Here is a 25,691-nt window from a genome sequence, read left to right on the forward strand (position 1 = left end):
CAATTTGATACTTGTGGAGATCTGTTTAATTTTTATTATTTTTCTTAAACCAAGCTTTCTCAAAAGCAGTGGTGGCATGTTCACATGTTTTATTATCAGAAATGAGTTGTGGCAAGTACCACTATTAACCAGAGCCACTCCTGGTTCTGTGCTGGGTTGTGTTTCCCAGTTTTAGAACCATTGCTGCATGTAATTTAAAAGCTTTCGGTGAAATCCTGGTGGTTGTGAGAATACTTTGCTTACTTATCTTAGATGTGCTGATGTTGGCACTTAAAACAACGCTACTAGATTACCAGTGAAGCTGAAGTGATAAATACTAGTTTTTTAAAGGATGGGTGTTGGGCTATGTTTTGGTTATTTAATGTTAACCATGTGAAGAAATGTTTGAGCTGGTTTAAGTATTAGGCCAACTAAAAGAGGAGCTCTTGGTTTTATAATAAGCTCTCTGCCTTCAGAAGACACTGCTGGGTGGAAAAATAATCTTAACTGTTCATCATTGTGTGGTATTTTTGTGGAAGATCCAGCAAATACTATGGAAGAAACTTGAGTAACCTTGTTTTTTTAGCATCACTCATGCCCTGTTTTTCCTTCTTGGGAAAATCAAGTCCATTACCTGTTTTTATGCTTGCTTTGGTTTTTGTTTTTTCCTTTTTATCTACTTTGTTTCTGCAGCTGCAGTTTGATGTTGCACAGCGTCCAGTGGCTATCTCTCACTGTTTTTGCCGCAGGGCAGTGCCTTGGTCAGTTCAGCTTGTGATGCCATGTTGTGAACTGCATCAGAGTGTTGAGTGACAGCAAAGAAAACTTACTTTGCCACGTAATTTTTTTAGACAGATCAGTTCTCCCATCTGATTTGCTGTACAGCTGACGGCTGGGTGTCGTGGTGTAATACCTGAAATCAGTGTGGCTGCTGCATGGTTCAGACACTTTGCACTGATGAGCCATAAGCTCCCCTGGAAGTAAGGACAGGTAGTTTAGAGCCAACGCTTCACAGACCTGCAGCAAATTCTTTGCTAGTCGTCTGGCAATCTATAGACTAGATGTTCAAACCCACCATATTAAGAACGGTGTTCTTTATATTAAATATGTAAACATAAGAGGTGACGGGGTAATTGCTAGCACTGTACTTGCTCTTGATGGTAGTAAAGCTTCTAAACGCTTTCAAAATGTGTAAGCAGCTGCTTAAGGAACAACCTGCTGTGGCACATCGTAAGGAGTTTTTATTCTGTGGCTAGGAGCCTTTTGTGGCAGATGAATACATTGAACGCCTGGCATGGAGAACACCTGGAGGAGGCTCCAGAGGTGGAGAAGCTTTTGATCCGAAAAGGTAAAATAAAATTGCATAATGGTCAAAGTGAATGTATCTCTAATTGCACTGTTTTATTACACATACAACAAAAAAGCCTGTATGTAATGTTGGTGTTTGTCCAAGGAGGTTTTCATTTGGGAGAATTGCTAGAATTTGTGACCATGAGCCAATTATTCCGAACCAATTATTCAGTAACAAGACTAGGGAAAGTCACTTTCTGATTTAGACCTTTTGAATGAAGGAGAATTGATGTTGTTTGTCCTTGTCAGACATGAATGTTCCAAAGCACTAGGTTTGCTGGATTAAAGCATAATATGAGGCTTCACTGCTATGATAGTTAAGTCAATTTAATGAGTTTCTTGCTAGTTTTGCTCCCAGAGTTGGCTTGTTGTAAGTCCCAGTAGTTCATAGTCCCAGTGCAAATAAAAGGCACAAACAGGTAGGATGGGAAGAAAGGCAGGAACATGGCGATGTTGACTTAGACTGTTTTAAAATGAATTTGTGGGGTATAGTCCGAATCAGATGAACAGCTTGTTGCTGCTGAGTGGAGATGGGCTTGTGCCCCTCTCCCTTGCTCTTACCTGCACACTGTGATGGCTCATCTTGAGCTAGCTCTAGGCACATGATCTCATGATAAGCTAATCTAAGTTACTGAAATGCCAGAAAACTAACCTGACAGGAAAAAAAAAAAAAAAACCACAACTTTTTGCCTAGTTGGGTTAGCTGTTTTGGGGTACTGGAAAAGCCTGGGAGCGAGCAGGTGGAAAGGGAAGAGGTGGTGTGTCTGTGAGCTGGTGGTGAGAAGGAACATGGGTGTGCAAGGGAGAGCAAAGCTAGGCTAGGGGAAGTGGGGAAGGAGGAGGGAGTGCAGGACCTCCCCACGTTTGCTGACTTGGCTTTGTTGGGAAACCTCACCCTAAGGAGGCAGCTCTCTGGTTACTGGGCTGGCATTGCGTGCTTCATTGGTAGCTCGGATGCACAGTTTTGTACAGCAGTGTTCAACATCTGAGCTTCTCTACTCCAAACCTCTGGATCTTTTGTTTTGAAAAGAGTGACTCAAATAGTGCTAATTTTTAGCTTTTGTACCAGTATTAGTAGTTTTTCTAGAGACATAATTAACTTACATGTTTTCATTTTTTACACAATTATAATTTGGGAGATGAACAAGTGCAATAGCTGTTCCTTAGTGACTTCTCATCCACATGATCTTACTCCAGCTTGAGATTGTTTGTAGTAACCTGAGCTAGAACTCTAAGAAGTTTAGGAATTGCTAACTTCATAGACAAGCTGTTACTCAAAAGCAAATATGAAACGCTTCATTAGCAGGGTCAAAGGACGTTCCTTCTGGAGCAGTCTGGCACTTTGGAGGCATGCAAGAAGAGGAATGATATTATTGGAGTTCTAGTGAGATGCTGAACCCTTGACATTCAGTGTGGGGTCTGTATCCTATGCATGTGATTTAAGCAGGAAGAAGCATGGAAATACACGACATTGCTTCCTCTGCCTTTTCTCCACAGTTGTGCCTAGTATATACTTTAGGATAGGTAATGATTTGTACCAGTACCAACTCAGTTTAATCTATCTTCAGTATTTCTGCTGGTTTTAACTTTTGTGATGCACTTTCATATTTTTCAGGACAAGTGGGAGACTCCTGCAACAGTAAATATTTTTCTTGTGGGATCTTCTAGTATTGGGCAGGGAGCCAAAAAGAAACAGACCTTTTGGTGTATGTTTTTTCTTTTCTGTTTTTAGAAGATGATGCTTTTGTTTGGTAGAAAGAATGTCGGAGTCTTTATTCTGAGAAACCTACCCAGCAGCTACCTCTTCTACCCGAGCATTCTTTCCTCTCTCACTATATTGAGTACTATTGCTGAATAAGTGCTGATTGGCACAATACCTGTTTAAAAAAACCAAACCCTAAACTGAACTGAATCAGCTTGTTGAAATGAATAGAAGCTATCTGCACTTCTCTAGGCTTTTGTTTGAAACTATGTTTTGTGTCACTTACTGTAGTTTAATTTTAAAAGTATACTTTGTGTCACTGTTGTTTAATTTTAAATAGACTTCTACGAAAGTCTGTTCCTTGTGGTTTTCTGCGGAATCTAATGCAACATGTTTGCTCTTGGGCTTCTGGCAAGCAGGAAGTGGAGGAAAGATGTTATAAACATCTGCCCCAATCCAGTTTTCTTTAATAAGTTGTGCCTTTAAGTCACTTACTGTTGTAAAGATATAACTTGAAATAGGTTTTTAGACCAATACAGTGAGCAAAAAGGTAGTTCACGTGCTCCAAGCAGCAGGGTAAAAGCCAATCAGTAAAAGGAGAAGTTAAAACTGAAAATGCAGTGATCCTCCTTGCAACTAAAGAGAATCACATTAGTATCACTTAAGTGTTTCTCAGAGAAAGCTCTAGATGTTGGCCAAGAGAGGTGCTGTAGTTGTTACTGGGAAGGAGTCATGTGAGGGTAGAATAATATGTTCTACTTTTCCCTTCTGGTTGCTGAGAATCTGTAGCCTATGCCTGGGGAGCCAGGAGAGGAGCAGCGTGCTCATTCTGCTGTTCAGCAGCACTGCAGGTTGGAAGGGCTTCACATTCCCAGTATACCTTCTGAACAGTATATGTGAAAATGCAGGTTCCTGAGTAGTCTAGACGTAGCTCCCTGGAAGGGTTTCCCACTTCCTCTCCTCTTCTGCTTTGACATTAAACCTGGACAGCAGAGTTCTCAAATCTTTCATACGTTTTCAGTTACTAGGACGAGGTTTATGGCTGTGGAGGATCTGGGAGCAATTCATTCCCTGAGCATCAGTGGCTGGGATGTTCAGAAAAGTATAAACTGAAAAGATGACTGGAATGGGACAGAATGAACAAAAACAGGAATGAGAAAATGAGAGACGTTGAGAATGGAATGAAAAAAGAATAGAGGAAATTAAGAATGCATTCAGGTGTACTGTGTTTGGGAGGAGTAAAATGTGAGTCTGAAAGAAAAAGTGCTGGGAAAGGGCAGAAAAAACCTTTAAATGGTATATGTTAGAGGAAGAAAAGAAGTGAAGTCAGGAAGCAACTGACTTCAACAACAGGTGGTCATAACCAAAACAACATTATGAGACAATATGATTGCATTAATTACCTATTAATAGGATGCTGATTTACAAGCTTACAGTGACATGTACAGTAGAAAATGTTTTCCTGTTGTAGCCCTTACATTGAAGGGATGTATTGGCCTAAACTCTCTTTGCCCTGATAAGACTTATTCAGGGAAGATGAGGACATACAGACTTCTGTACTTGTGGCAGAGCCACGTTCTTGAGTGATTGGTATTTAGGTATTCCCTTCTCCCCTGGCCTACCATTTATGTGGGCATGGAGTTCTACACAGCCAGGGTAGTATAGTTTAAAACTAAATTTGTAAGTTAGGCATGATTATACCAGCCTTTTAGGCAGACTGGGTTTTTTGAGGGTTTTTTTAAGCTCTCTGCAGAAGACAATGTCTTTTAAACTAAAGTCTGTATTTTATTTTAAGTAATTACTGTATTTTATTTTAAATCAGATTATTGGAAGAATTTGTAAATCATATCCAAGAATTACAGGTAATGGATGAAAGGATTCAGAGAAAGGTGGAGAAACTAGAACAGCAATGCCAGAAGGAAGCAAAGGAATTTGCCAAGAAGGTACAAGAGCTGCAGAAAAGCAACCAGGTAAAATCTAAAAAGTATAGTCAGTGCTAGGCTGTGCAAATTTTAAAAGCATCACACACTCTATTAACATTTCTCGGTACAGCGTGCCACTGTTTGAGATAAAAATAAAGAGGGCTTGATGGAAAACAATTTCCCCTGTCAAAGGAGGCTTATCTGCATGTTCCATTAATGAGTGCTAGCTATTCTGAAAGTAGTGAGTCTTCACAACACTTTAAAGAAAGACACTAAATGTTAAGCAGTTGTGTGTACTTCATTAGTGGTTCTGAGTAGTTCTGAGATACAGCACCTGGAAAGCTGATGCCCTCATTCACTGTGCTGCTTGTTGAAGTAAATCTAGAATTTCCTTAAGTACAATAAATGGAAATCATAAGTTTTGTGTCCATGTCTATGTTCTCCCAGGTTGCCTTCCAACATTTCCAAGAACTAGATGAGCACATCAGCTATGTAGCAACTAAGGTCTGTCACCTTGGCGACCAACTGGAGGGGGTAAACACGCCACGGCAACGGGCTGTGGAGGCTCAGAAGCTGATGAAATACTTTAATGAGTTTCTGGACGGAGAGCTGAAGTCTGATGTTTTTACAAACTCTGAAAAGGTAAGAGCTGTCAGCGGGATGAAAGCAGTTCAAAGCAATAAGCAGTACTGCCCTAATTACAAGCTGCTACCATGACTTACCATGGTCAGACTTCAAACCAGTGAGTGACTGACTTGTTAAAGTTTCATTGTTCTGAAATGTAAATTAACAACACTAGGCTGCAGATTGCTGATAAAGCATTTGTATTCAGTGATGCTTAATGTGGCAATGTTGGCATTTTTCATTTTATGAAATTATCAGAGATTTGAGAAACGCTGGGAGGGCAACTTTAGAGTGCATACAATATCTGCCTTTTTCCTTTGAACCCCTTGCCTCAGATCCACCCTGTAATGCAGAACGTTTCTGAATACAACTTCTTTGTGAAACTTTACTCTGTTGGGTCAGTCCACTGGCCCTGGATACCTTTTTGTCACAGCATGCCTTTGGTCTTTGTATAGTCCTGTGGTTATGTCTCCACCCTCTGAATTTAGAGGAACCAGGCAGGAAAACTTCAAAGAAATGTTCAAGCATTTTGTTTTTGTTATGCTTTAAGAGTATGTTCATGAAGCAAATATAATCTGAATGGTGTGGCTAATAAAAATAAACTGAAGGAAAAGTGTCCAGCTTTAAGCAAAAGGGCACATACTAGATTTCCCTATGCGGTTTGAAAAAATACAGTTGTTGGTTTGTTTTGGGGTTTTGGTTGGTTTTTTTTTTTTTGAGGTGTCCTGAAGAATCTTCCCGCTCTCCTTAAATTCTGTGCAGTGGTATGATTGTAGTCAGGAAGAAATTACAGTATGTGAGAACAGCAAAAACTTGGTTTGCATATTCAACAAAAAATACGTGCTTGAAATGCAGCTCATAAAGAACCCAAGAACGGGGTAATCAGTCATACCCTCTCTACTGAGCTGAAGGTATCTCTCAGGGAAATGAAAACTAATCATTTCATATATTTGTATTCCCGAGAAGTCAGTTGCATAGTGACTTTCAGTTCATGGTCTGTGGATATATGGTAATTACCAGTTGATAGTTTGCTCTAATCAAAGACAGAACACACAAAAACTTATCTGACTTCTAAGGAAAACAGAAGGGTTTCGACATAACGGAAGGTCTTCTGTGATCAGCCTTTTCCAGATCTGTGTAAGCTTTGTTTTGTTTTTTTTTCTAAGTAGAAATAAACCATGCATTTTCAAAACACTTAATGGTAACATGGTAAATAAAGCATAAGTTAGAGAACTATGTATTGTCTGCTGAAGAGTCTGATGCAGAATTCAACTTTTGCTTTACTTATAACTTAAAGTTTCATAGTACTTTCTCTTGGAGAATCTGAAAAAGCTGGTAGAGAGATCAGGTAAACCTGGAAATTGGTAAACTAATTAGTCTTTATACACCCTGAAGAATAATAAGATATTCAGCAAATCTGGAGGAAGACAAATGTAGTAAAGGCTGGAAATCTTGTGCCAGTCTGCAGAGGGAGTGTGTGGGAACACAAACAAGATTTTCTGGATACAAGTTACCTTACAGAGATTAGTTTTCAGTGAAGGTGGGTTAGTACTGTTCTGTAACTTTTTGCTTCCTAGTTGAAATAGTAGGTAGAATCAGTGTTTATAAAAGAACCTGCCTAGACATGAGCTATCGCATCTTAATGCATCTTTGAACTAAAAATAGTTCTAAGGTATGAGATAGTAACAAATATTCTTAAATGTAAAACCTTAATGCTTTGTCAGTCTTATGATCTTTGAACTGATGTGGGTTTTAGATAGTGTTTTGGAAGATGTTATGATTTCTTTGTACTATGCCATCCCTCACAAGTGTGGGTTTTTCTTTGAGACGTTGAGGGCAGGGAATCTGTGAAAAGAGAGGCAAGAAAGGAATTATAATGCAGTTATTTCCTAGGGCATTCATATTTTTCTCAGTAGTGTCAGTTCTTAAAATCTGTTGGATTTTTTTTCCTACACTCAAGTTGCTTCCCACGTTACTTTTTTCTAGCTGTACCGAGCAATTTCTAACTTAACATCTCTGTGATGGTTTTTCCTTGCTGTCTTGTCCCATGCTATATATCGTGCATCTTCATCCTCTGAATCCTTATAATTTCTCTTGCACTACCAGTAGCCAGACCTCCTCCTGTACTGAAAAGTCTTGAAGTGAGCAAATCATTCCAGTTAAAACAGTTAAACTATCAAAATAATCTAGCAGCTCACTTGTTTATCATGCAATAGCATTGACCTGTGTTTAATGTGTTTACTATTATTCTTACATCCTTTTCTCCATTTATGTTCCAAAGTTAACATTATTACATTATGCCTTTTAACTTGTTCATAAAAATATTTTGTGTTAAAATTATCTTTTGACATACTTGTTCATGATTTTTCAGTTTTTTTCCAGGTATGTCATAGCCTTTAAGTTGCATTTTACAGAATCTATATTTATTTTGATTTAATAGTTTATAGAAACCTGATTCAATTAAAAATGAAATATGTCCAAAATTAAGCAGAAACCATGGAGAACTGATTTGTTATGGCTTCTCTTGTGCATAAGAAAAGGCCCTTGAATTCAATAAAATCTAAGAATCAACGTTAGTTAACAGCTATTGTGTGAAGAGGAGACAAAGAAAATACTGTTTGTGGGGTGTCTTTTTTGTAACATTGGTGAATAACTGCTGATATATAGACTATTTTAATGACATCAGTATTGATCACAATTGTTAGGTATTAAGGTTACTGTAAGCTAACAGAAATAACTGCTGTTTCATTGGATTTATTTGAGGAGCGTAGCTGCTTTTGACTTAGGCTATTGCAAGCTGACAGTTTCAAAACAGAAGCTGCTCTTAATAAGCAGAATGGATATACTTTGAGAGCCCCTTGTTTTTTCTGAACAACCAACCTAGCATGATGCCCATGCTCTGTATTTTTACCTGTGTGTCTTGTTCTATTCTTGAAAAGTTTTAAGCCCAACCTGCCCTAAGTGGTGGGAGAATAGGATTGCATTACTTTCATTCCTTTCACTCCGGTTCCCTGGAACATGGCTAACAGGAAGAACAAGATAAACTGCACTTTCTCCATTGTGTCAACTTACAAAAGTTTTGCTTGAATGTAGTAGCTGGAGCTTTCATCAAAGGGGGCCTTCAAGTTGCCATCCAGTACCAAGACAGCGTAATAAAGCCTGTAAAACCATCCCAGAGCTGTGCGTGGTTTGGGCCAGTCAACGCTGTGTGCTTAAATCCACTGAACTTCGGTTGCAACCAGCTGCATTCCCCACACTTTCAAATTGGCGTTCCCTATAGTTTTAGTCAGCCAAGTGAAACAGTCACTAAGTGCTACTTAAGTTCACTTCCCATGCTGATTGATCATGGAAGAATAAATAATAAAAGGTTTTTCTGTGCAGGACAGAGCAGAAATTTGCATGCCGTGTTAACTTTATTTGTTAGCTTTTGTATTCATGTGACTATTCCTATTTTGTAGATGTATGAGGAACTGACTTTCATCTTGATCTTTGCTTTCAACCTCAGAGTTTATCATTTCTAATACAGCTTCCATTTCTCCTTCCTTGGAGAATGTGAAGTACTCCAGCTATGCTCTGCTTTGATTCGCTTTTTTCCCCTTCGTCCCTTGCTATGCTGAGCGTTGTCATAGTTTTTTTTTTTTTTTTGGATACAGCTATACAGCTAATTTCATCAGTTGCAAAGAATTCCCCAGTGCTTTTCCTGACCTGTCTGAAAGGGTTGTTAGCCATTTCACTTCTGAGCAAAACGCAGATCTCTTCTGGTTGGGTGTGAGTCAGTAAGACTTTTATCTAATCACTTGTAAAGTATAATGATGTAGTTCAGCCAGCTCTGTGTTAGTTACATGTTTTATCCCCAAATGGAAAATTGCAGATTTTCATGAGATTAGATCAGAATGCAGCTAGAGCAGTCACCCCTGAGGAATCTTTGGTCTGTGAGCTGTATAGCTACGTCGGTGTGGTGCAGTGATGAGATATTTGTCCAGGCAACTTGCACACCTACAGAGACATGCCCAGCGTGAACATATATCAAGATTTTTATCATGCTTAGACCTATATAACTTTACGTTTTAAAAAAGTACCTTAAGCATCGTAGAAGTACATACAGGAACTTTAAGGGGCTGATCTCTTCCATGGGTATATCAACTCAACCAGCTTTAGAAATAGAAACTACGTGTATCAAAATTGGATGGTGGAGGGAGTGGAACAGAATAGCCCACAATCAGACTTTTAATAATTATGTCATGTTTTAACAGATTAAAGAGGCAGCTGATATTATTCAGAAACTGCATTTGATTGCACAGGAACTGCCTTTTGACAGGTAAAATTCTATCTGAACATCTTTTTTTTAAAAATAAATCTTCACATAGCTATAATTTTCTGATGCTTCACTTGTCAACTTTTTTGGTGTTTTGCTTGACAATTCATGTAGCTTTTGAGATGGATTGTGTGCTTATTTCTCTCTCCTCTATTCTCAGATTTGTGTTCACGCACTCATGTTGTAGGATCATCTTTACGTACACATCCTAAACTGCTTAACAGACTTTTAATGGGATAATTTTGCTGTGCTGACTTAATGCTAGATTTAAATTAGATGCTTGTAGGTTTTTACAGATATAAAGCATGTAACTTTTCTGTCGTCTTTGTGTTCCATGTTTTAATTTTTAAGTAGATTGCCTGTTACTCATGACCTAGGATGTCTATGATTTCTCTTGTGATGTGGATTTGAATTTAATCATGGTATTTTCTGTTGTTAACAGGTTTTCTGAAGTAAAATCAAAGATAGCAAGTAAGTTATCTATCCAGTTCAATCCATATTCCTATATTTGAATTGTTAAAGATGATTAAAGAGGTTTGCAATGCTGTCAGTATTACAGGTTTTGTCAGTGCTTGCATTACGTAGCCTGATGGATTTTTGTTGTTATCCCCTCTCCAGGTAAGTACCATGATTTAGAATGCCAGCTAATTCAAGAGTTTACCAGTGCACAACGAAGAGGCGAAATCTCCAGAATGAGAGAAGTAGCAGCAGTTTTGCTTCATTTTAAGGTAAAAATTGAGGTGTTTAATATAAGTGCATAAATAAAACAATACACAATAGAATAAGCGCCTGTTTTAACTGAACAACCTCTGTGTCAGATAACATATATAACTTTAAAAATACCAAGATATTCCATCTGAAATCAAATGCAGGGGAATAAAGGAGGCAAATGATAGGGGATTGGAGGCAGTGCCAGTAGAGACCATTCTAAGATAATCTTTTCTTGTATGTGTGTGAACTGACTTTCATGCTTGACAAGGAGTGTTGAAACCTGTGGTGTATATCCCTGTAGAGAGGTAAGTGAAGTTACATTAGGTTTGTGACAAAAATGGGTTTGAAAGAGTCTACACGTTCAGTGGATCTATTTTTTGGCAATAACTTTTCCACAAGGATTGTATTTCCTTGATTTCATTCTATACTGAAAGTATGGACAACCTGCTTTAACATTGAGTTGTTTTGCTCCTTCTATAGGGCTACTCCCATTGCGTTGATGTGTACATAAAACAGTGTCAAGAGGTAATGCATTTTGTTTTACAAGTATCTCTTTGGGTATTGATTCATTTAGTCATATAGGTGGTTGTAAATATATTGTGAAATGTGCTTCTAAAACCCTAGGGTGCATTCCTGAGGAATGATGTCTTTGAAGATGCAGCCATTCTCTGCCAGCGAGTGAATAAGCAAGTTGGAGAAGTCTTTAGCAATCCAGAGACTGTGCTAGCCAAACTCATTCAGAATATCTTTGAAGTTAAACTTCAGGTATTTCAAATTTTAACGTGTTGAAGTTCATTGAGGAAACTTCATCCAAAAATATTGTATCTAGTAATAAGAATTAATGAGAATTTATAGTACTTGCAATCTTGTATAAGTATGTAGAATCATAGCTGATTGCTCTGAAACAATTCGGAGAGATAATCAAGCCTATATCAAATAAAGCTGCTTGTGCTCTGAATACAGTGTGACTGAAAACACTCAAGTTCAATATGTAAAATTATAAGGGAATTGGTATGTTCATTGGGTAATTCATAAGATGTCATATGCATATTTAATTTCTGTATGCCCCCTACCAAGAATATGTTAGGAAAATAAGTTTCCATTTAATAAGTATCTTTAATCTGTTCGTTCTTGGAATTGGTTTTCACGTGTGAGGTTAGCATTGAATAGGTGAAAATAACTTACGTTGTGAATCCTTTCTCACAGCTAATGCAATATTTATATGAAAGTCTAGAGTATTTTAAAATATTGTTTTCCATCCTGCAAATGCACTCACTTAAGTGTGTAAAGTCAACAACATGACTATTCATTGCAAAAAGCAATTTCCCTGTAGATGTTACTCTCCTTTATAGTGTAGAGATTGAGCTTGTGTTTCAACTCCAAATTTCTGTGTCAGTTTTGACTTGGTATTTTATGGTAAATGATATTTTTGTCCAAATATTCAATGACAAGAAGACTCTAAGCTTGTATCTGCTTTGTGTCTGTATTATGATAAGGAAATATGTAAGCATCTCCTTTGCTTACTGTCAACTGCAGAAATGCCCCTAGGCCTCCGGTGCTTTTGATTCTTAAAAAGAGGGGATTTTGTGTTTGTTGGTCAAGCACGTTTTCAAAGCAATCTGTCTTTTGTCTTTCCTTCACACACTACTGCTTTGTATTACTAAATCATTTTCTTCTAAAAGATGCATTTAACTCTATCTGTGGATAATTCAGGAACTGTAAATTAGAGTTTCAAAACCAAAGAATATATAAATTACCTTAAGATATACACTTTGCAGTGAACTACTTATAATCCAGTAAGTAGTGAGTATGACCTGTGGTTGCTTGTTAATCTTCTAACAGATGTACCCAAATTTTACAGAGTTATGTAAAGGACCGGTTAGAAGAACACAGGAAATCAGATGCAGAACAATATCTTAAGAATCTCTATGATCTATATACAAGGTATTTATATATTGATGATGAAATTATTGTTGTAGATATTCTCTTGTAATAGATCGATTTATTATCAAGATGTAGGAAGAGAAGCCAAATACGTAAACTTCTCATAAAAATTGAAAAAATTTTATGGCCATTAACCTTTTACGATGATTGTCTTCCTAAAGAAAATTTAAAATTGCCATTCCTATTTTTAATGAGAAGTATTTAGTATAGTGATCTTTGAGAGTAATTTTAAAACTGTGAAAAAGCCAGTCCTCAGCATCTCACTGGCAACTTACTTGATTGCAATTGTACTGTATGTAATTAAACATGAATTATGTGAAATTCTTTACTTAAATGTAAAGCTGCTAGAAGTCTTAATCGCAATCAGGATTCCGTTGTGCTGTGTACTTTACTAACACGTAATGCTGTAATTCATACAAATTCAACCTGCTCCTCCCCTCCCCTTCTTTGTTTCTTTTGCATAAAGAACTACTAATCTGTCAAGCAAATTGATGGAATTTAACTTGGGTACTGATAAGCAGACTTTCTTGTCTAAGCTTATCAAATCCATTTTCATTTCCTACTTGGAGAATTACATTGAGGTGGAAATTGGTTATTTGAAAAGTAGGAGTGCTATGATTCTGCAACGCTATTATGATTCCAAAAACCACCAGAAGAGGTCCATTGGCACTGGAGGGTAAGTTTCTTCTGTGAAGTTTCGTACTTTTAAAATGGAAGGGAGGTGGTAAGGGGATAAACGTAGCGTTTGCCATGTCAGATGTACAGTGATGAACTGCAAAAGAGTCAGCTTTAAACTGACCTACAGCTTTTGATAATTTGCTGTCACTTTATGTTAACTTCTGCTAAAAAGTGTATTGCTCTCGGTACATGTGAAAGGTGATGCATGGTATTTATACACTCATGGGAAATGAAAAATACCAGTTAAACCTATGTTTCAACTTAGGATCCAGATCCACAAAAGGACTGAAGCAAAATTAAGGTACCTAAAGCATGTATATGTGTGTATCTAAAAGCATACATTTTTTTTCACCTGCCCAGGTCTTGTGGTCCCCTCCCAAGACCTAGGAAGGGGAAAAGACCATAGCAATGTCAGTGAGAAAGCTCTTAATGAGCCCAGAAGATGCAATGGACTTAGAGAAAGGTAAAACAAGACTTCATTATCCTCAGGGTAGAGAAACTAATAAAGGACTAGTGAGAAGTGGGAAAGGAAGAATTAAAACTTGTGTGAAGCAGAGATGATAAGACTACTGCGCCTTTCAAAGAGCTACTGTGTCAGGAATGAAAAGTGATTTGGAGAGAACAGCAACAACAGAGTAGTTAAATGAATTAAAAAAAACAGATGAAAATTTAATTTTCTTGGGGAAAATTAAATTGGTCGTAGTGACTTTACGGGTTGTTTTATGCATGGAAATGTGTTGGAGCATGCTTGACCGAATCAGGACCACTGAGACAGTGGATGAGGATGAGAGGATTTGTGGGCGTGGATGAGATAGAAAGCTCTCATTAGTGTTTTGAAAGTGCAGTGTGACAGAATGTATGGAGGCTAAACTTTGTCTGCAGATTGGAGTCAATTGAAATTACTCTTACTCCACAGTGGGGAATAGCTGGTCCCACAGTGTGAACATGCCATGGTAGAACACAGCTGACCATGGGATCAGAGGTGGTAGTTTTGCATTTACTGGCAATTTTTTTTAAGCTTGCAAGACTTGTCTTAATGCTTGCATATCCTAAACTGTGTCTTGGGTCTGGTTTTTAAGTTAACAACTAAAATATCCTAAATCATTATTGAATTTGAGCTTCAAAATTTCCATCCAGTGAAATCTTCTGTTGGTATATCTTTATTCTAGTATTCAAGACCTCAAAGAGAGAATAAGGCAACGTACAAACTTACCATTGGGGCCAAGCATTGACACACACGGAGAAACTTTTCTGTCGCAAGAAGTGGTAGTTAACCTTTTGCAAGAAACTAAACAAGCTTTTGAAAGGTGTCACAGGGTAAGTTTGCTCCCTGTGCTCTCCATTAGTGATACAATTTTGTGTGTGAAATTAAATCTTGAGGTTCAATTTTCAGTTAAAGGAAGAGAGGAAAGACATTATTAAACAAATTAATTATTTTTCACTGAATCAGGGTCATGATGGAGACTTAAGGGTTTGCTTTTTAAATGTGGATCTAGTTGTATTTTGTGGTTTTTAATACTGTCTGGTTTTGGAAAAAGTGTGGAGGGTTAAACTTACCATCTACATTGCTTTTCTTACTAAATTAGGCCCAAGACTTTGAGAAGCCTTTAGAGTAATTTTTTTTCTCGTCCTTCAGTAATATAGAGAATAGTTCAACAGATGTTTTCCTGTGTCAAGTTCCATTTCTTCTAACATTAGAGAATATCACCAATAAAAAGCTTTAATGTGATTTACCATGATAACCCTCTGCTCTTCTTTAAATGCTTTACTCTAACAAAAAATGTGTTTTCCTTCTGGTTAAATAGCTGGTTATACTGCCTGTCAATTATTGTTTCTCTGATCCTTTAGTGTAAATGAAAACCCTTGAAACTTAATTGCAAACTTGAATGCTAGGGATTTTTTATTAGCTAACTACACTGATTTCTAACAAATTTTAATGCCTCTGGCATTCTAAATTAGTGCAGAAAACCTTAACACTTTAAATATTTAGAAGTTTTAATATTTTATATACTTAGAGGGGCCAAAGATGTAACAGAATACAGGTACAGCACTGTTACCTGTGCGCACTGGGATGACCACCTTCCTAGTGGTGGAAGTCAGTGACTGCAAGACAGGCAGGTAGATCATTATTTTTCTCAATATGGTAGTTGCTAGAAACACTTGCTAAACTCATGATATAAACTAACTTTTTCTAAGTGTATCAAACTACTTTTTTTTTTTTTAATCTTTCCTGTGGGAATCAGAATTTTTCATACAAGGTCTGAAAATTGTATGTGTTGGGGTGGGAACCAGTGCTAAATAGATCTCGGCATATAAGGAGATTTTTAGAATTACAGGTGTATAACTTCTCTCTTATCATACGTGCTGCTAGGGTTTTGTTTGTGGTCATGGCAACTCACTATGCAAAACAGAAATTAAACGTGTCCCTGGCTAACTAATTGTAATATTTATATCGCATGACAGATACGTGCAGATACAGTCTGTCCCTACTGTGACTGCTTTAGGAAAAATAAGTTGGTAATTCTGAATATAGCCATATATTGAAACATTTCAGTGTGTGGAAATCTCTGTAATGGTGTTTTGTTGTTGGGGATTTTTGTTTTGGTTTTTGGGGGAATACAGGAGCAGGACACAGAATGCAGAAATCTTTGGGAGTGTTGTTACGAAAATTAACTGGAATTGCAACAGTAATCTTTCTTACTCATAGCTTCCTAACGTCTTCACATAATTCCTTAAAAACCAAAGCCGTGTTTCTTATGTGCAAAAGCCCTGTCCCTTTTCTCTTTAGAGAAGGGATTTACTGACAGGTTGCTGTCTGAAATCCCATGTTGCTTACAGCTCATGAAGGTACAGATGCTCCCTGTATATGTGGGCATTACTTCACTTAATAAAAATTTTCATGCTCCGTTGACTCCAGCTGAACTGTGATAAATGTAGCTGAGGTTCAGTCTGTATTATTTTTTCTGCAGTACTGTGGCAGTGATAAAAGAAGCTGCACTGGGTGAAACTGGAGTTCCATCTAACCCAGTGTCCTGTCTCTGACTCTGGCCAGTGGCAGAAACTTAGTAAAAGAGAAAAAAGTCAGGGTATGGATAGGGTCATCTCTTCTGTCTACATTTGCCCAGCATCCATCCAGTGGTATGCAGTTTAGGTAATTCCTGAGATGACATTTGGACAATTGTGTTTTAAGGAGTATTAATATCTTCCTTTAAACAGTTTCTAATAACAATAATATTAATAATATACTTCTGCTTTTTGTAGCATCTTGTGGCATGCGAGCTTCGGTTTACTTGTTAATGGTGAAGGGTTTTATTGATACTAAAGGCTGTTCCTGAATAGTTCTCTGTATGGATACTTTTCATTTAGAATAAAATTCCAGTTATTCTGGAATACTTGTTACATTTTAAGCTTATCCTCTATGCAATATCGGATAAAGTTTCAAATGTGTGTAGAACTGACCTTTAGGATAAATTTTTTTTCTTTTTCTTTAAAGCTCTCTGATCCATCTGACTTACCGAAGAATGCTTTCAGAATTTTTTCTATGCTTGTAGAGTTCTTATGTACTGAACACATCGATTATGCATTAGAAACAGGCCTTGCTGGTGAGTGTAATATTTTCTGAGCATTTCATCTCATTGGCCTTTTGGCGCAGATGATCTTTGCGGGTCCTTGCTGTGCCTTATTGATTAGCCTTGTTCAGAATGTATTGGTTAAATTAAATTTGTTTTGTGTATTTGGGAGTCAGCATTTAATGTCTTCTGAAGTGTAACTTCTGTTTGGGAAATTGATGGAAACGTGCTACTGTCTTCAAAAACATTTGTGTCACAGAAATTGGGACATCAGCATTCCCTACTTCATTAATTGTTCTCTGTGCCATAGCAGGAGAATATTCGTATATTAAGGCTTAGTGTCTTACAAAAAAGGATGGAATTCTTATAAAATGTATACTTGTGCATTTTTTTAAAAGAGTGACAGTAAATAAGAAATCTGCTTGTATTAAAGAAGCTAACGTCTTGACAGTGAGAACCTATCTTTCCTACATGAAAGCATAAAACTTGTGTTCTGAAGAAATACTTAAATTGGCTGTTCCATTTGGCTTTTAGAAATTTTAAAAGCAAGCTATTTCTGTGCTTATGGTTATTACCTGATATAGCTATGAGAAGTATTCTATATATGGCACCATGGTAAATTTTTGAAACTCTAAGCCTGTGATTTAAGCATTCATGGAAAAATTCTGCATATTTAAAAAGTCATCATGCTAATTACAAGAACTGCATATCGTTACAATTCTAATGAAACCTTCTTTGCTTTAGGCATTCCCTCTTCTGATTCAAAGAACGCAAATCTCTATTTCTTGGATGTTGTCCACCAGGCCAATACTATTTTCCATTTATTTGACAAGCAGTTCAATGATCATCTGATGCCGTTGATCAGGTACCTTTAGTTTCATTAGTATTTCCTTTGTGAATGTCATTTTTGGTGAAGAAAGCAATTTTTTCATTCTTCATCTCTGTTAAGATGAGTTTATTCTTGGGGCGGTTCAGCTTGAGATGTGGGAAGATAAAATGCCATAATGAGAGGGGGAAGAAGGGGAGTTAAGTCGGTACCTTGGAGAACTAATGGGGGAGAGAGTGAGCTCCAAGATAGGAAGGAGAGACAAATTGCTCCTTAGACCTCACTGCTGCATTATAGGCCAGGACTAGAGGGGATTTGTGGCTGCACCTTGGGGTGAGCTGGCGATACAAGGGCTGCTGGGACTCCTGGGGGTACCTCACAGGCTCTGCAGGGGGAGCAGCTGGCCATGCCTTGGGAGCCACACGTGAACTCCATGGAAGCTGCGTGTTGCTGGGAGCCAGGGGTTGAATACACTCGAGGTAGCGCGCGCTGACGTGCTGGGAATTAGTGTGTATGAAAAGCTGGGTTTGCTCGCTCACCTGCCGGGGCTGGCAGCAGCTGAGAGGCACCGCTCAGTAGCACAACGCTGCCCAAAGTGTGTTGCAGTACTGCCCCTCAGCGCTCAGCACATCCTCCTCAGGGTCTGGTGGCTGTTCAGGCAGTTGATTTGTTGTTCTGAAGCCAGCTAACTCCATCTAAACTAGTCCTTTCTGATGGGGTGGGAAATCTTCACAAAGTCCTGTTGTAAGTAGCAGACCCAGCAGACAATTTGTTATGATATTTTGAAACTGTCACACACCCAACCCTCTATACTGTTGCAGTTCTTCTCCTAAATTATCTGAATGCCTTCAGAAGAAAAAGGATATCATAGAACAAATGGAAGTGAAGCTGGATATGGGCATTGATAGGCAAGTAGAGATTTAAACGTTCTGTTAATCATTAATTCTTGTAAAACTCCTTTGTGATGTACATTAGCTTTCCTTTTAAGGATGAATTATTTCTGAACACAAAATTGATTTTTTTTTTTAAACCTTTTTTTAAATCCATAAGTATGAAATATTGTGCATAGGAAATTTAGATTTTGTTTTAGAGGGTCATATTTTCCATGGCAGATTTCTGACCCGTTAATACTTCTGGAATGACTGAGTGCAGTAATTCAGTTTTGCCTTATTGTCTCAAACTACTTTTTTCTACCTTAAGGGAGGGAGGGAATGATGATTGAAGTAGGTTAAAGACTTGCAGGATTTCCATTAGGAGCAAAGTTTGACAAAAATAGGTTAGATGATTTGCTTCAGTCTGTGCAGTGCTGTGGATTAGACCTAGTCATAGAAGTCTGTAGACCTGGAATAATTTTGATTCTGACATTGACTTGCTTTGAGGTTGTGACTGGCTCATTTAATTTTTTTTTTTTCCTAGTTCTCCAAATAAAAATGAGGGGATAGCTATAAAGATTGTAAATTAAAGTCATAGGTGTTTTGCAGCAGAGGATAATAACAAACTAACATGCTTTGTATTAGCAAATGTTGTTTAATGCCCTGCTTTGGTCTGGGAAGCATGTAGTGTTCACACGTTTCAAGGTAGCATTAGTCAACCTAGAACATGTTACCTAAGCTTTCTGTGCCTGTTTTCTCTCTGCAGTAATGGAAATAAGCCATCCTGTGTATAACAAGAGCTACTCTGGAAGTTATTATTGAGGTTTTTGGAAGGATCACACCATACTGGAGAGGGATGAGAACAGCACTGTATAGGAAAGACGGGCATTGCATTTGTGTCTGGTTATTTTTTGCAGAGAGATGAGGAAGAGATTTGATATATTAATTGCACCTGCGTTTTCTCTGGGTGCAAAAAGAAAGGTGGAGATAAGGGGATGTGTAATTGGCAATTCAGATTACTCCTGCTGGGAGTAACCTTAGAGGTTTAAGCACGCAGTTTGAAGTACTTGAACTATCAAGGCCATAAGTTTAGATCTAGACAGGTTGGTCATCAGCATTACAGTAGTTTCTATCTGTGTAAAATAATTAGTCTCTTAAAAGTCATAATAAGACTTAGGAGAACAAGTCCCTGTTGAAAAATGGTATGTTCACAGGTTTGTAGATAGAGACTTCCAAAAAAATTTGTGCTTTGGCACATATAAGAGATTAGTTTTGAGATGAATGTTGTAAGTAAAATGTGTTTGTGTGCCTGCTCACATGCTGCTTTGTAGTGCCACTGTTGCTGTTGAGAATCGATTTTCTTGCTTAAAGGAATGATTGAGTTTTTTAAAAAAAAAAAAAAGGCAGATTTCTACAAGTTGATGGTTTCAAGATTATCCAGTCTAATAAAGTCCAATAGCAGCTTCTTGAATGCCATTCATAGCAATTGTCTACCTCTGTAGAAATGGTTTATTGGCCAAACAAAATTAGTTCAACTGGTTTCTTTCAGTGTGTATTCTGTGTAAACAGCCTTCTGGAAATATTTATTGAAAATGGAAATTGAGGAGAATGCAATGTATGATTTCTTTATATTACTTATGGTATGTGGGTTGTTGAATGAAGTACACCTGGAATGCAAGTCTGAGCTCTATGCATAGAAAATAAAGGAGTTTATTCACTCTTTGGATATATACCTTCTCCCCTTCACCCCAACTTGAATCCTTCAAGGCCTGTAGTGGTCTTGACTGTTTTTGTCAGGGAGGTTGGAGGTTTGAGGGGAGTGAAGAAAAGGGGAGAGGAAAAAAAAAAGGGGGGGTGGGGGGGAGACAGAGGGAGGTTCCTGGCAAAGGTAGACACTGAGAGGTATGTGGCCTCTCTCAGCTGCTTTGCTGTTTGATCTTTGGTTTGGACTTAAACGAGGGCCTTGACCTTAGGTAGTGTTCTGAAAAGATAAATCCTGTAAGGGAGAAAGAAATGACACAATGAAACTATTAGATTTCTGAGAACAAGAAAAATACAAAGTTCTGGCAAAAGAAGAGGTTTTTCCTTTCTTTTTTTCCCCCCTTTTTTTTTCTTCCTCCTTCGTTTTCCAAGTGTTTTCTGATTCTTGCTTCTGAGTAATACACGATGTGATCTAATTCTGCTAAACTCTTTGGAATGCTTCCTTTGGCTTTCTGATTCCCTCTGCATTGAAGAATGCTATCCAGTTTCTCTGAAGAGCTGGATTTGAATGGATTACCTTACAATTAATGTGTCCCCTTTAAAACCACCTGACCAGCGTGCTGAGTGCTGTGCTCCAAGACACTGAACTTGGCAGATAGTTTTTAGTGTTGCTGGGGAGTTGTTTTGGCTGATTCTCCTTTTTTGAACTGCTTACGTAAAATCAACTGTCTTCTTTATAGAATTGCACTGCAGCTTCAGAAGAGTGTGCGTATGTGTGTGTGCATGTCTGTTAAATGAAGTATTTCCTTTGACACGTCCTAGCACCCCTTGCTTCTTGTAATAAATGTTTGCTTTTAGTGTATCTTCTGTAGGTTACTCAAATGGTGGGTAGTGGGTTTTTTTCCTCGTTGCTTTAGGCTGCTTATTTTTGTATAGAATAATATCAGTATACGTAAAGATAAAAATCAAGGAAATTTAAAATGTTCCCTTCAAAACCCAATCTGTATTTGTAACTTTAAAGGACACTGAATTGTATGATTGGACAGATGAAGCACATCTTGACTGCAGAGCAAAAGAAGACGGATTTTAAACCAGAAGATGAAAACAATGTTTTGATTCAGTATACTAATGTAAGTAAACTAAGTCCCAGCTCATCGGTATAGCTTCAAATACTCATGAGTGTTATCAGGTACAAGATGTTCCTTACCAAATACTCATTAGACGACACGCACATTTGATTAATTTACTTAGCTATTCCATTTTGCACTAAACACCTCCAAACTCTGTTGTGGACTATTTTCTCAAGCTGAAAAGGAACATTAGCAGTTTTGTATCTAGTGTCAGACACAAATCAGTAGGTGCTGGACAAACTGTCACAGTCTTTCCCCTCCCGAGAGGCCCAGATTTGGAACAAGGTTTTTAGCTGATAATTAGCTTTAAGCTATCAGTTTCGGAAAATCAATTATCAGCTTCTCTCTAGTTGCTGGGCGCTTTTTCCCCTTAGAATGGCAGGAGCATGACAAAGCATCATGGGTATGGTACGAACAGTCTTTGCTGCAGAACGTTGTCTCTACCACTGAATCTGTCTGAAACCCAGCCTATGGGCTGCTAGGAGCTGTAGTGCTGCGTTCAGTTAGGCACTTGTTAGGGAACAATGCAGAGAGGTAGAGAACAAACTACAGTCAGTGGGAAGAAGTGAGAGCATTGCCTGAATGCCTGCATTCAGGTGGGAGTGGGAGAAGTGGAGCAGTAGAACGTAGAGTCGGGATGATGTGGGAAGGGTGAGGATGCCTGTATGGCTGGTAATTTGGGTTTATGTTGATTTGGGTTTCTTGGGGCAGCTGACGAGGTTTTTAATCACTTCCCATGCCACCCCATGGTTGATCAGTGTTTGAATTAAAAGCCCGAGTTAAACTGTTCTATTCTGAACTGATACAAACTATAATTTAATTGAATAGTGTCTTGTATCCATCTTTCTACTTGCATTTTTGCGTCTTTATGCGGCAAATAAAAAACTGTTGGCAAATTATTACTTGGAAAATGACTAATTTCAGTGATGTGGGAATTTTAAAGACTTAGTGACTGTTCAGCTTATGATGTGGAAGCCACTTTGGGAAGAACAGATTTCTAGAAAGTAAGTTACCTAATTATTTTTCTTTTTCTTTTTTTTTCTTTAGGCTTGTGTTAAAGTCTGTGGCTATGTTAGAAAGCAGGTGGAAAAGATCAGAAATTCTATGGATGGTAAGAATGTGGACACAGTTTTGATGGAGCTTGGAGTTCGTTTTCATCGACTTATCTATGAACACCTACAGCAATATTCCTACAGTTGCATGGGAGGCATGTTAGCTATTTGTGACGTGGCTGAATATAGAAAGTGTGCCAAAGACTTCAAGGTAATTGTGTACAGGTTGGTGATGTATGGCCATGTTGAAATTAGTAGCAGGACTCTTATTTTTAATCAGACAGTTTTTTCTTCATAAAAATAGTTTGTTTCTGTTTGAACACCACCGTGTTATATACTGATGTTATACATTCTGTTACTGTACCAGCAGTTCTTTATCATGTCCTAAAGAGCAGTTTTCTGATAGCATTTTATTGCTTGCCAGCTATGTGTGTATATTGAAGAAAAGCTGAGTTTGCATTATTATGTGTTCTACATATAACTTTGCCTGTGTGCGTGCCTGCAGATGTATATGTGTGTGTGTCTACATATATTTATGCACACGAGGAGGCAATGATGGATGTGAATCCTCTGTTGGGAGGGAGTATTTTGAAGATCTAGATGGACATTGTGTTGTAAGACTTGAAGCAACTCTAACTCTTAATATCTGGGTTTTTTTCTTTCTTTTCTCTTAACCACAGATTGCGCTGGTGTTACAACTCTTTGATACCTTGCATGCACTTTGCAATCTTCTGGTTGTAGCCCCGGATAATTTAAAGCAAGTTTGCTCAGGAGAACAACTTGCTAATCTGGACAAGAACATCCTTCACTCCTTTGTTCAGCTGCGTGTTGATTATAGGTCTGCTCGTCTTGCTCGTCACTTCAGCTGAGAGCATGGAAAGAAAATTTGTACCTTTGGGCAGGCCTCAGTTAGAAAGCACAGGGAATGATTTCTTACCAAACCATGGTTGTAGCTTTTGTGGGATAATGACTGTTCAGAATAAAGCAGCAGCCATATTTAAACATGACTATGTAGAAGGCAAGCAGGTAATAATCTGAATGGTATTTCATGTAAGCTAAAGTTCTCTCAGTGAAGAATTTTGCAAATCTACTTGCTACTGATTTTTTTATTGGAAACATGTTGGTGTAGGAAAGCAAGTGGTGCATTGAAAGTATTTCAGTCTGCAATATTGAATTATCAGATACCGTTTGTTAGACTTGAACTACAGAGCATAGCGTAGGTAATGGATTACATAGAATAGACCAGTGTAAAAACATTCTTCATCAATTTTAATGACTTAGACTTCAGCACAGCTAATCATAATCAAATTATCTTTGATTGGTGTTTCTAAGTCGTTTCTTTCATTTAAAACGTTATCCTGCTCAATGTAATTTCTTGCTCTAATTAATTAGCTTGGAATTTCTTTGAGATGTAGGAGTAAAAGCAACACTATCCCAGAAAGATGTAATTTATTCATTGTGTAGCATTCTAAACAGAACTAAAGTGGTGAAAAGTTTTTGGGGTTTTTCTGGTTCTTTGGATTTGGGGTTTTTTTGTACCTAAAAATCTAGGGCCCACCAGAATGTATTGACATTGTATGATCTGACATTATTGTTTCTGTTTGGTACCGGCACACTGAATTTTATATATGCTCCTAAAGTAAATGCAGCTGCCTTGCCGAAGGCCGCCTTATTACAAGGTGAAGGTGCCCATTGTTGGGTTAAAAGAGCTTTCTCCTGTCTCTTGTTTTGTATGTAAATAAATTCAAATTATAACAAAATGAAAGGATGAAATGTAGCCCAGTTTTTCATATGTGGGAGGAATGGACACCGGCTCTAGCAAAAACATAGACTTGAAAGTTCCTGTGCTGAAGATAATTGATCCTCAGTGCCTGAGCAATATAAAATGTTGAAGTGTGCGAAAGCTTCTCGTCACTGATCATAATTTTAATATTGGAGACGGGCTACTTTTGTGTCCGTTGTGCTCCAGCATTTATTCAAGGTGTTTCTGAGATGGATCCATAGTGTGCATATAGTGAATTGAAGCAACAGTGATGTTTGAAACATCTGGGGGCAGCTTTTCCACAAGCAGTTGAAAATTGTTGTAAATAGACCTTTATTCAGAATGAGCTCTTGTGGAAAACAGGTTGGAACTGCTGCGGTTGTGTCTTCAGTCTGACTTACATCATCCCTGAACAAATCATCTGTAACATGTTATTTCTACTGTGGGTTCAGTGTATGTTATGGAAACTTCTTTCTCTCCCATCTTCAAAGCAGCATTTCTATAAATTTGCTTCATGGGTTGGTCAAATAAAATTATTTTCCTCTTTTGTTAATGAGTTACCAGGTGTAGTCAATGTTGACAGACTTGTGTGGAACTTCTCTTGGTTAGTTGAGGTTCTTCTGCTTCATTTTATATTTAGCAGGGCATTATATCAGTAAACAAGGGAACGGATGCCAGACTGTCTCAAAGTATTCGGGGAGACTGGCCGCTTTGAGCTGTGTAGCTCTATTCCTTGGCCATGGCAAAGCCACAAAGAGTTTTGGACACTGGAGGAGGCACATGCTTGTACTGCTGCCATTTTTTTTCAAAAGCTCTGATGTGAATTCAGATGATACCTCTCTGTTACCTCTGTAACTGAAAGCCAACAATTTTAAGGCTGTGGTTTTATTAACCAATACAAAAACTTTCTACAAAAAACGTGTCAATTTGTAAACACTTCAGAACAGTGAACATCATCTTAAGATTGCAGATCACAGAAGTGCTTCAGAATTTGTTGTATGATTGTTTGAATTATTTTAAGGTTGTATGAAATGTATTTACCATATTTCTTGCTTTATTAGCTGTGTTTTCCATGCATATGCTCAGTGCAATATTTTCGTTATGCCTGTTAACAGGAGGCAGCAAAAAGTAGGTGAATACTTAAACTTAGATATGTAAACTCTTCCTCAATAAAAAGAATTCCCTTCAGACACTTTTTTCTTTTCATTTCCATGTTCCTCAAATATCTTTATACTCAGTTGTATAAGCCCTTCTATTTAAAAAAAAAAAAATAATAAAAGTAATTTTACTGACCAAATTTATCACTGGTGTGAGCTTTCCCTTTCCCCTTTGTTCAAAAAACCTCCCCATGCACACACTGAAAGAGTTTCTATTTCTAGAGGAAACTGTCAGTAAGTTTACTTTACAATACAAGTTGGATTGGGATGGGGAACTATAATTTTCACACATTTTTAAGTTTAGAGCTCTTACAGCATATAATTTGGGAAAATATTTCCAGTGGCTTCTGAATACAATAAAGTACTATTCAAAATACAAATATGCCTTTTAATGTTC

The 25,691-nt window shown here is 37.7% G+C and overlaps 1 protein-coding gene across 2 annotated transcripts in view; it reads left to right on the forward strand.

Annotated features, from left to right (window-relative positions):
* Positions 1 to 25,438, forward strand: part of EXOC5 (exocyst complex component 5) — a 29,156-nt gene extending 3,718 nt beyond the window's left edge. The window contains exons 2-19 of one of the 2 annotated variants that reach the window (XM_074869104.1): positions 1,236 to 1,327; positions 4,854 to 5,001; positions 5,401 to 5,595; positions 9,831 to 9,895; positions 10,335 to 10,363; positions 10,511 to 10,620; positions 11,084 to 11,128; positions 11,228 to 11,368; positions 12,465 to 12,547; positions 13,014 to 13,223; positions 13,491 to 13,526; positions 14,395 to 14,542; positions 16,719 to 16,827; positions 17,539 to 17,659; positions 18,442 to 18,528; positions 21,215 to 21,323; positions 22,371 to 22,586; positions 23,056 to 25,438. In XM_074869104.1, the coding sequence (XP_074725205.1) occupies positions 1,236 to 1,327; positions 4,854 to 5,001; positions 5,401 to 5,595; positions 9,831 to 9,895; positions 10,335 to 10,363; positions 10,511 to 10,620; positions 11,084 to 11,128; positions 11,228 to 11,368; positions 12,465 to 12,547; positions 13,014 to 13,223; positions 13,491 to 13,526; positions 14,395 to 14,542; positions 16,719 to 16,827; positions 17,539 to 17,659; positions 18,442 to 18,528; positions 21,215 to 21,323; positions 22,371 to 22,586; positions 23,056 to 23,244 (2,133 nt within the window). In that variant the 3' untranslated portion in view covers positions 23,245 to 25,438. The remainder of the gene's footprint in view (positions 1 to 1,235; positions 1,328 to 4,853; positions 5,002 to 5,400; positions 5,596 to 9,830; positions 9,896 to 10,334; positions 10,364 to 10,510; positions 10,621 to 11,083; positions 11,129 to 11,227; positions 11,369 to 12,464; positions 12,548 to 13,013; positions 13,224 to 13,490; positions 13,527 to 14,394; positions 14,543 to 16,718; positions 16,828 to 17,538; positions 17,660 to 18,441; positions 18,529 to 21,214; positions 21,324 to 22,370; positions 22,587 to 23,055) is intronic. The other variant, XM_074869106.1, reaches the window with a different exon arrangement.
* The last annotated feature ends 253 nt before the right edge of the window (positions 25,439 to 25,691 follow it).

This window comes from Strix uralensis, chromosome 4 (assembly GCF_047716275.1).
Source record: "Strix uralensis isolate ZFMK-TIS-50842 chromosome 4, bStrUra1, whole genome shotgun sequence".
NCBI lineage: Eukaryota > Metazoa > Chordata > Aves > Strigiformes > Strigidae > Strix > Strix uralensis.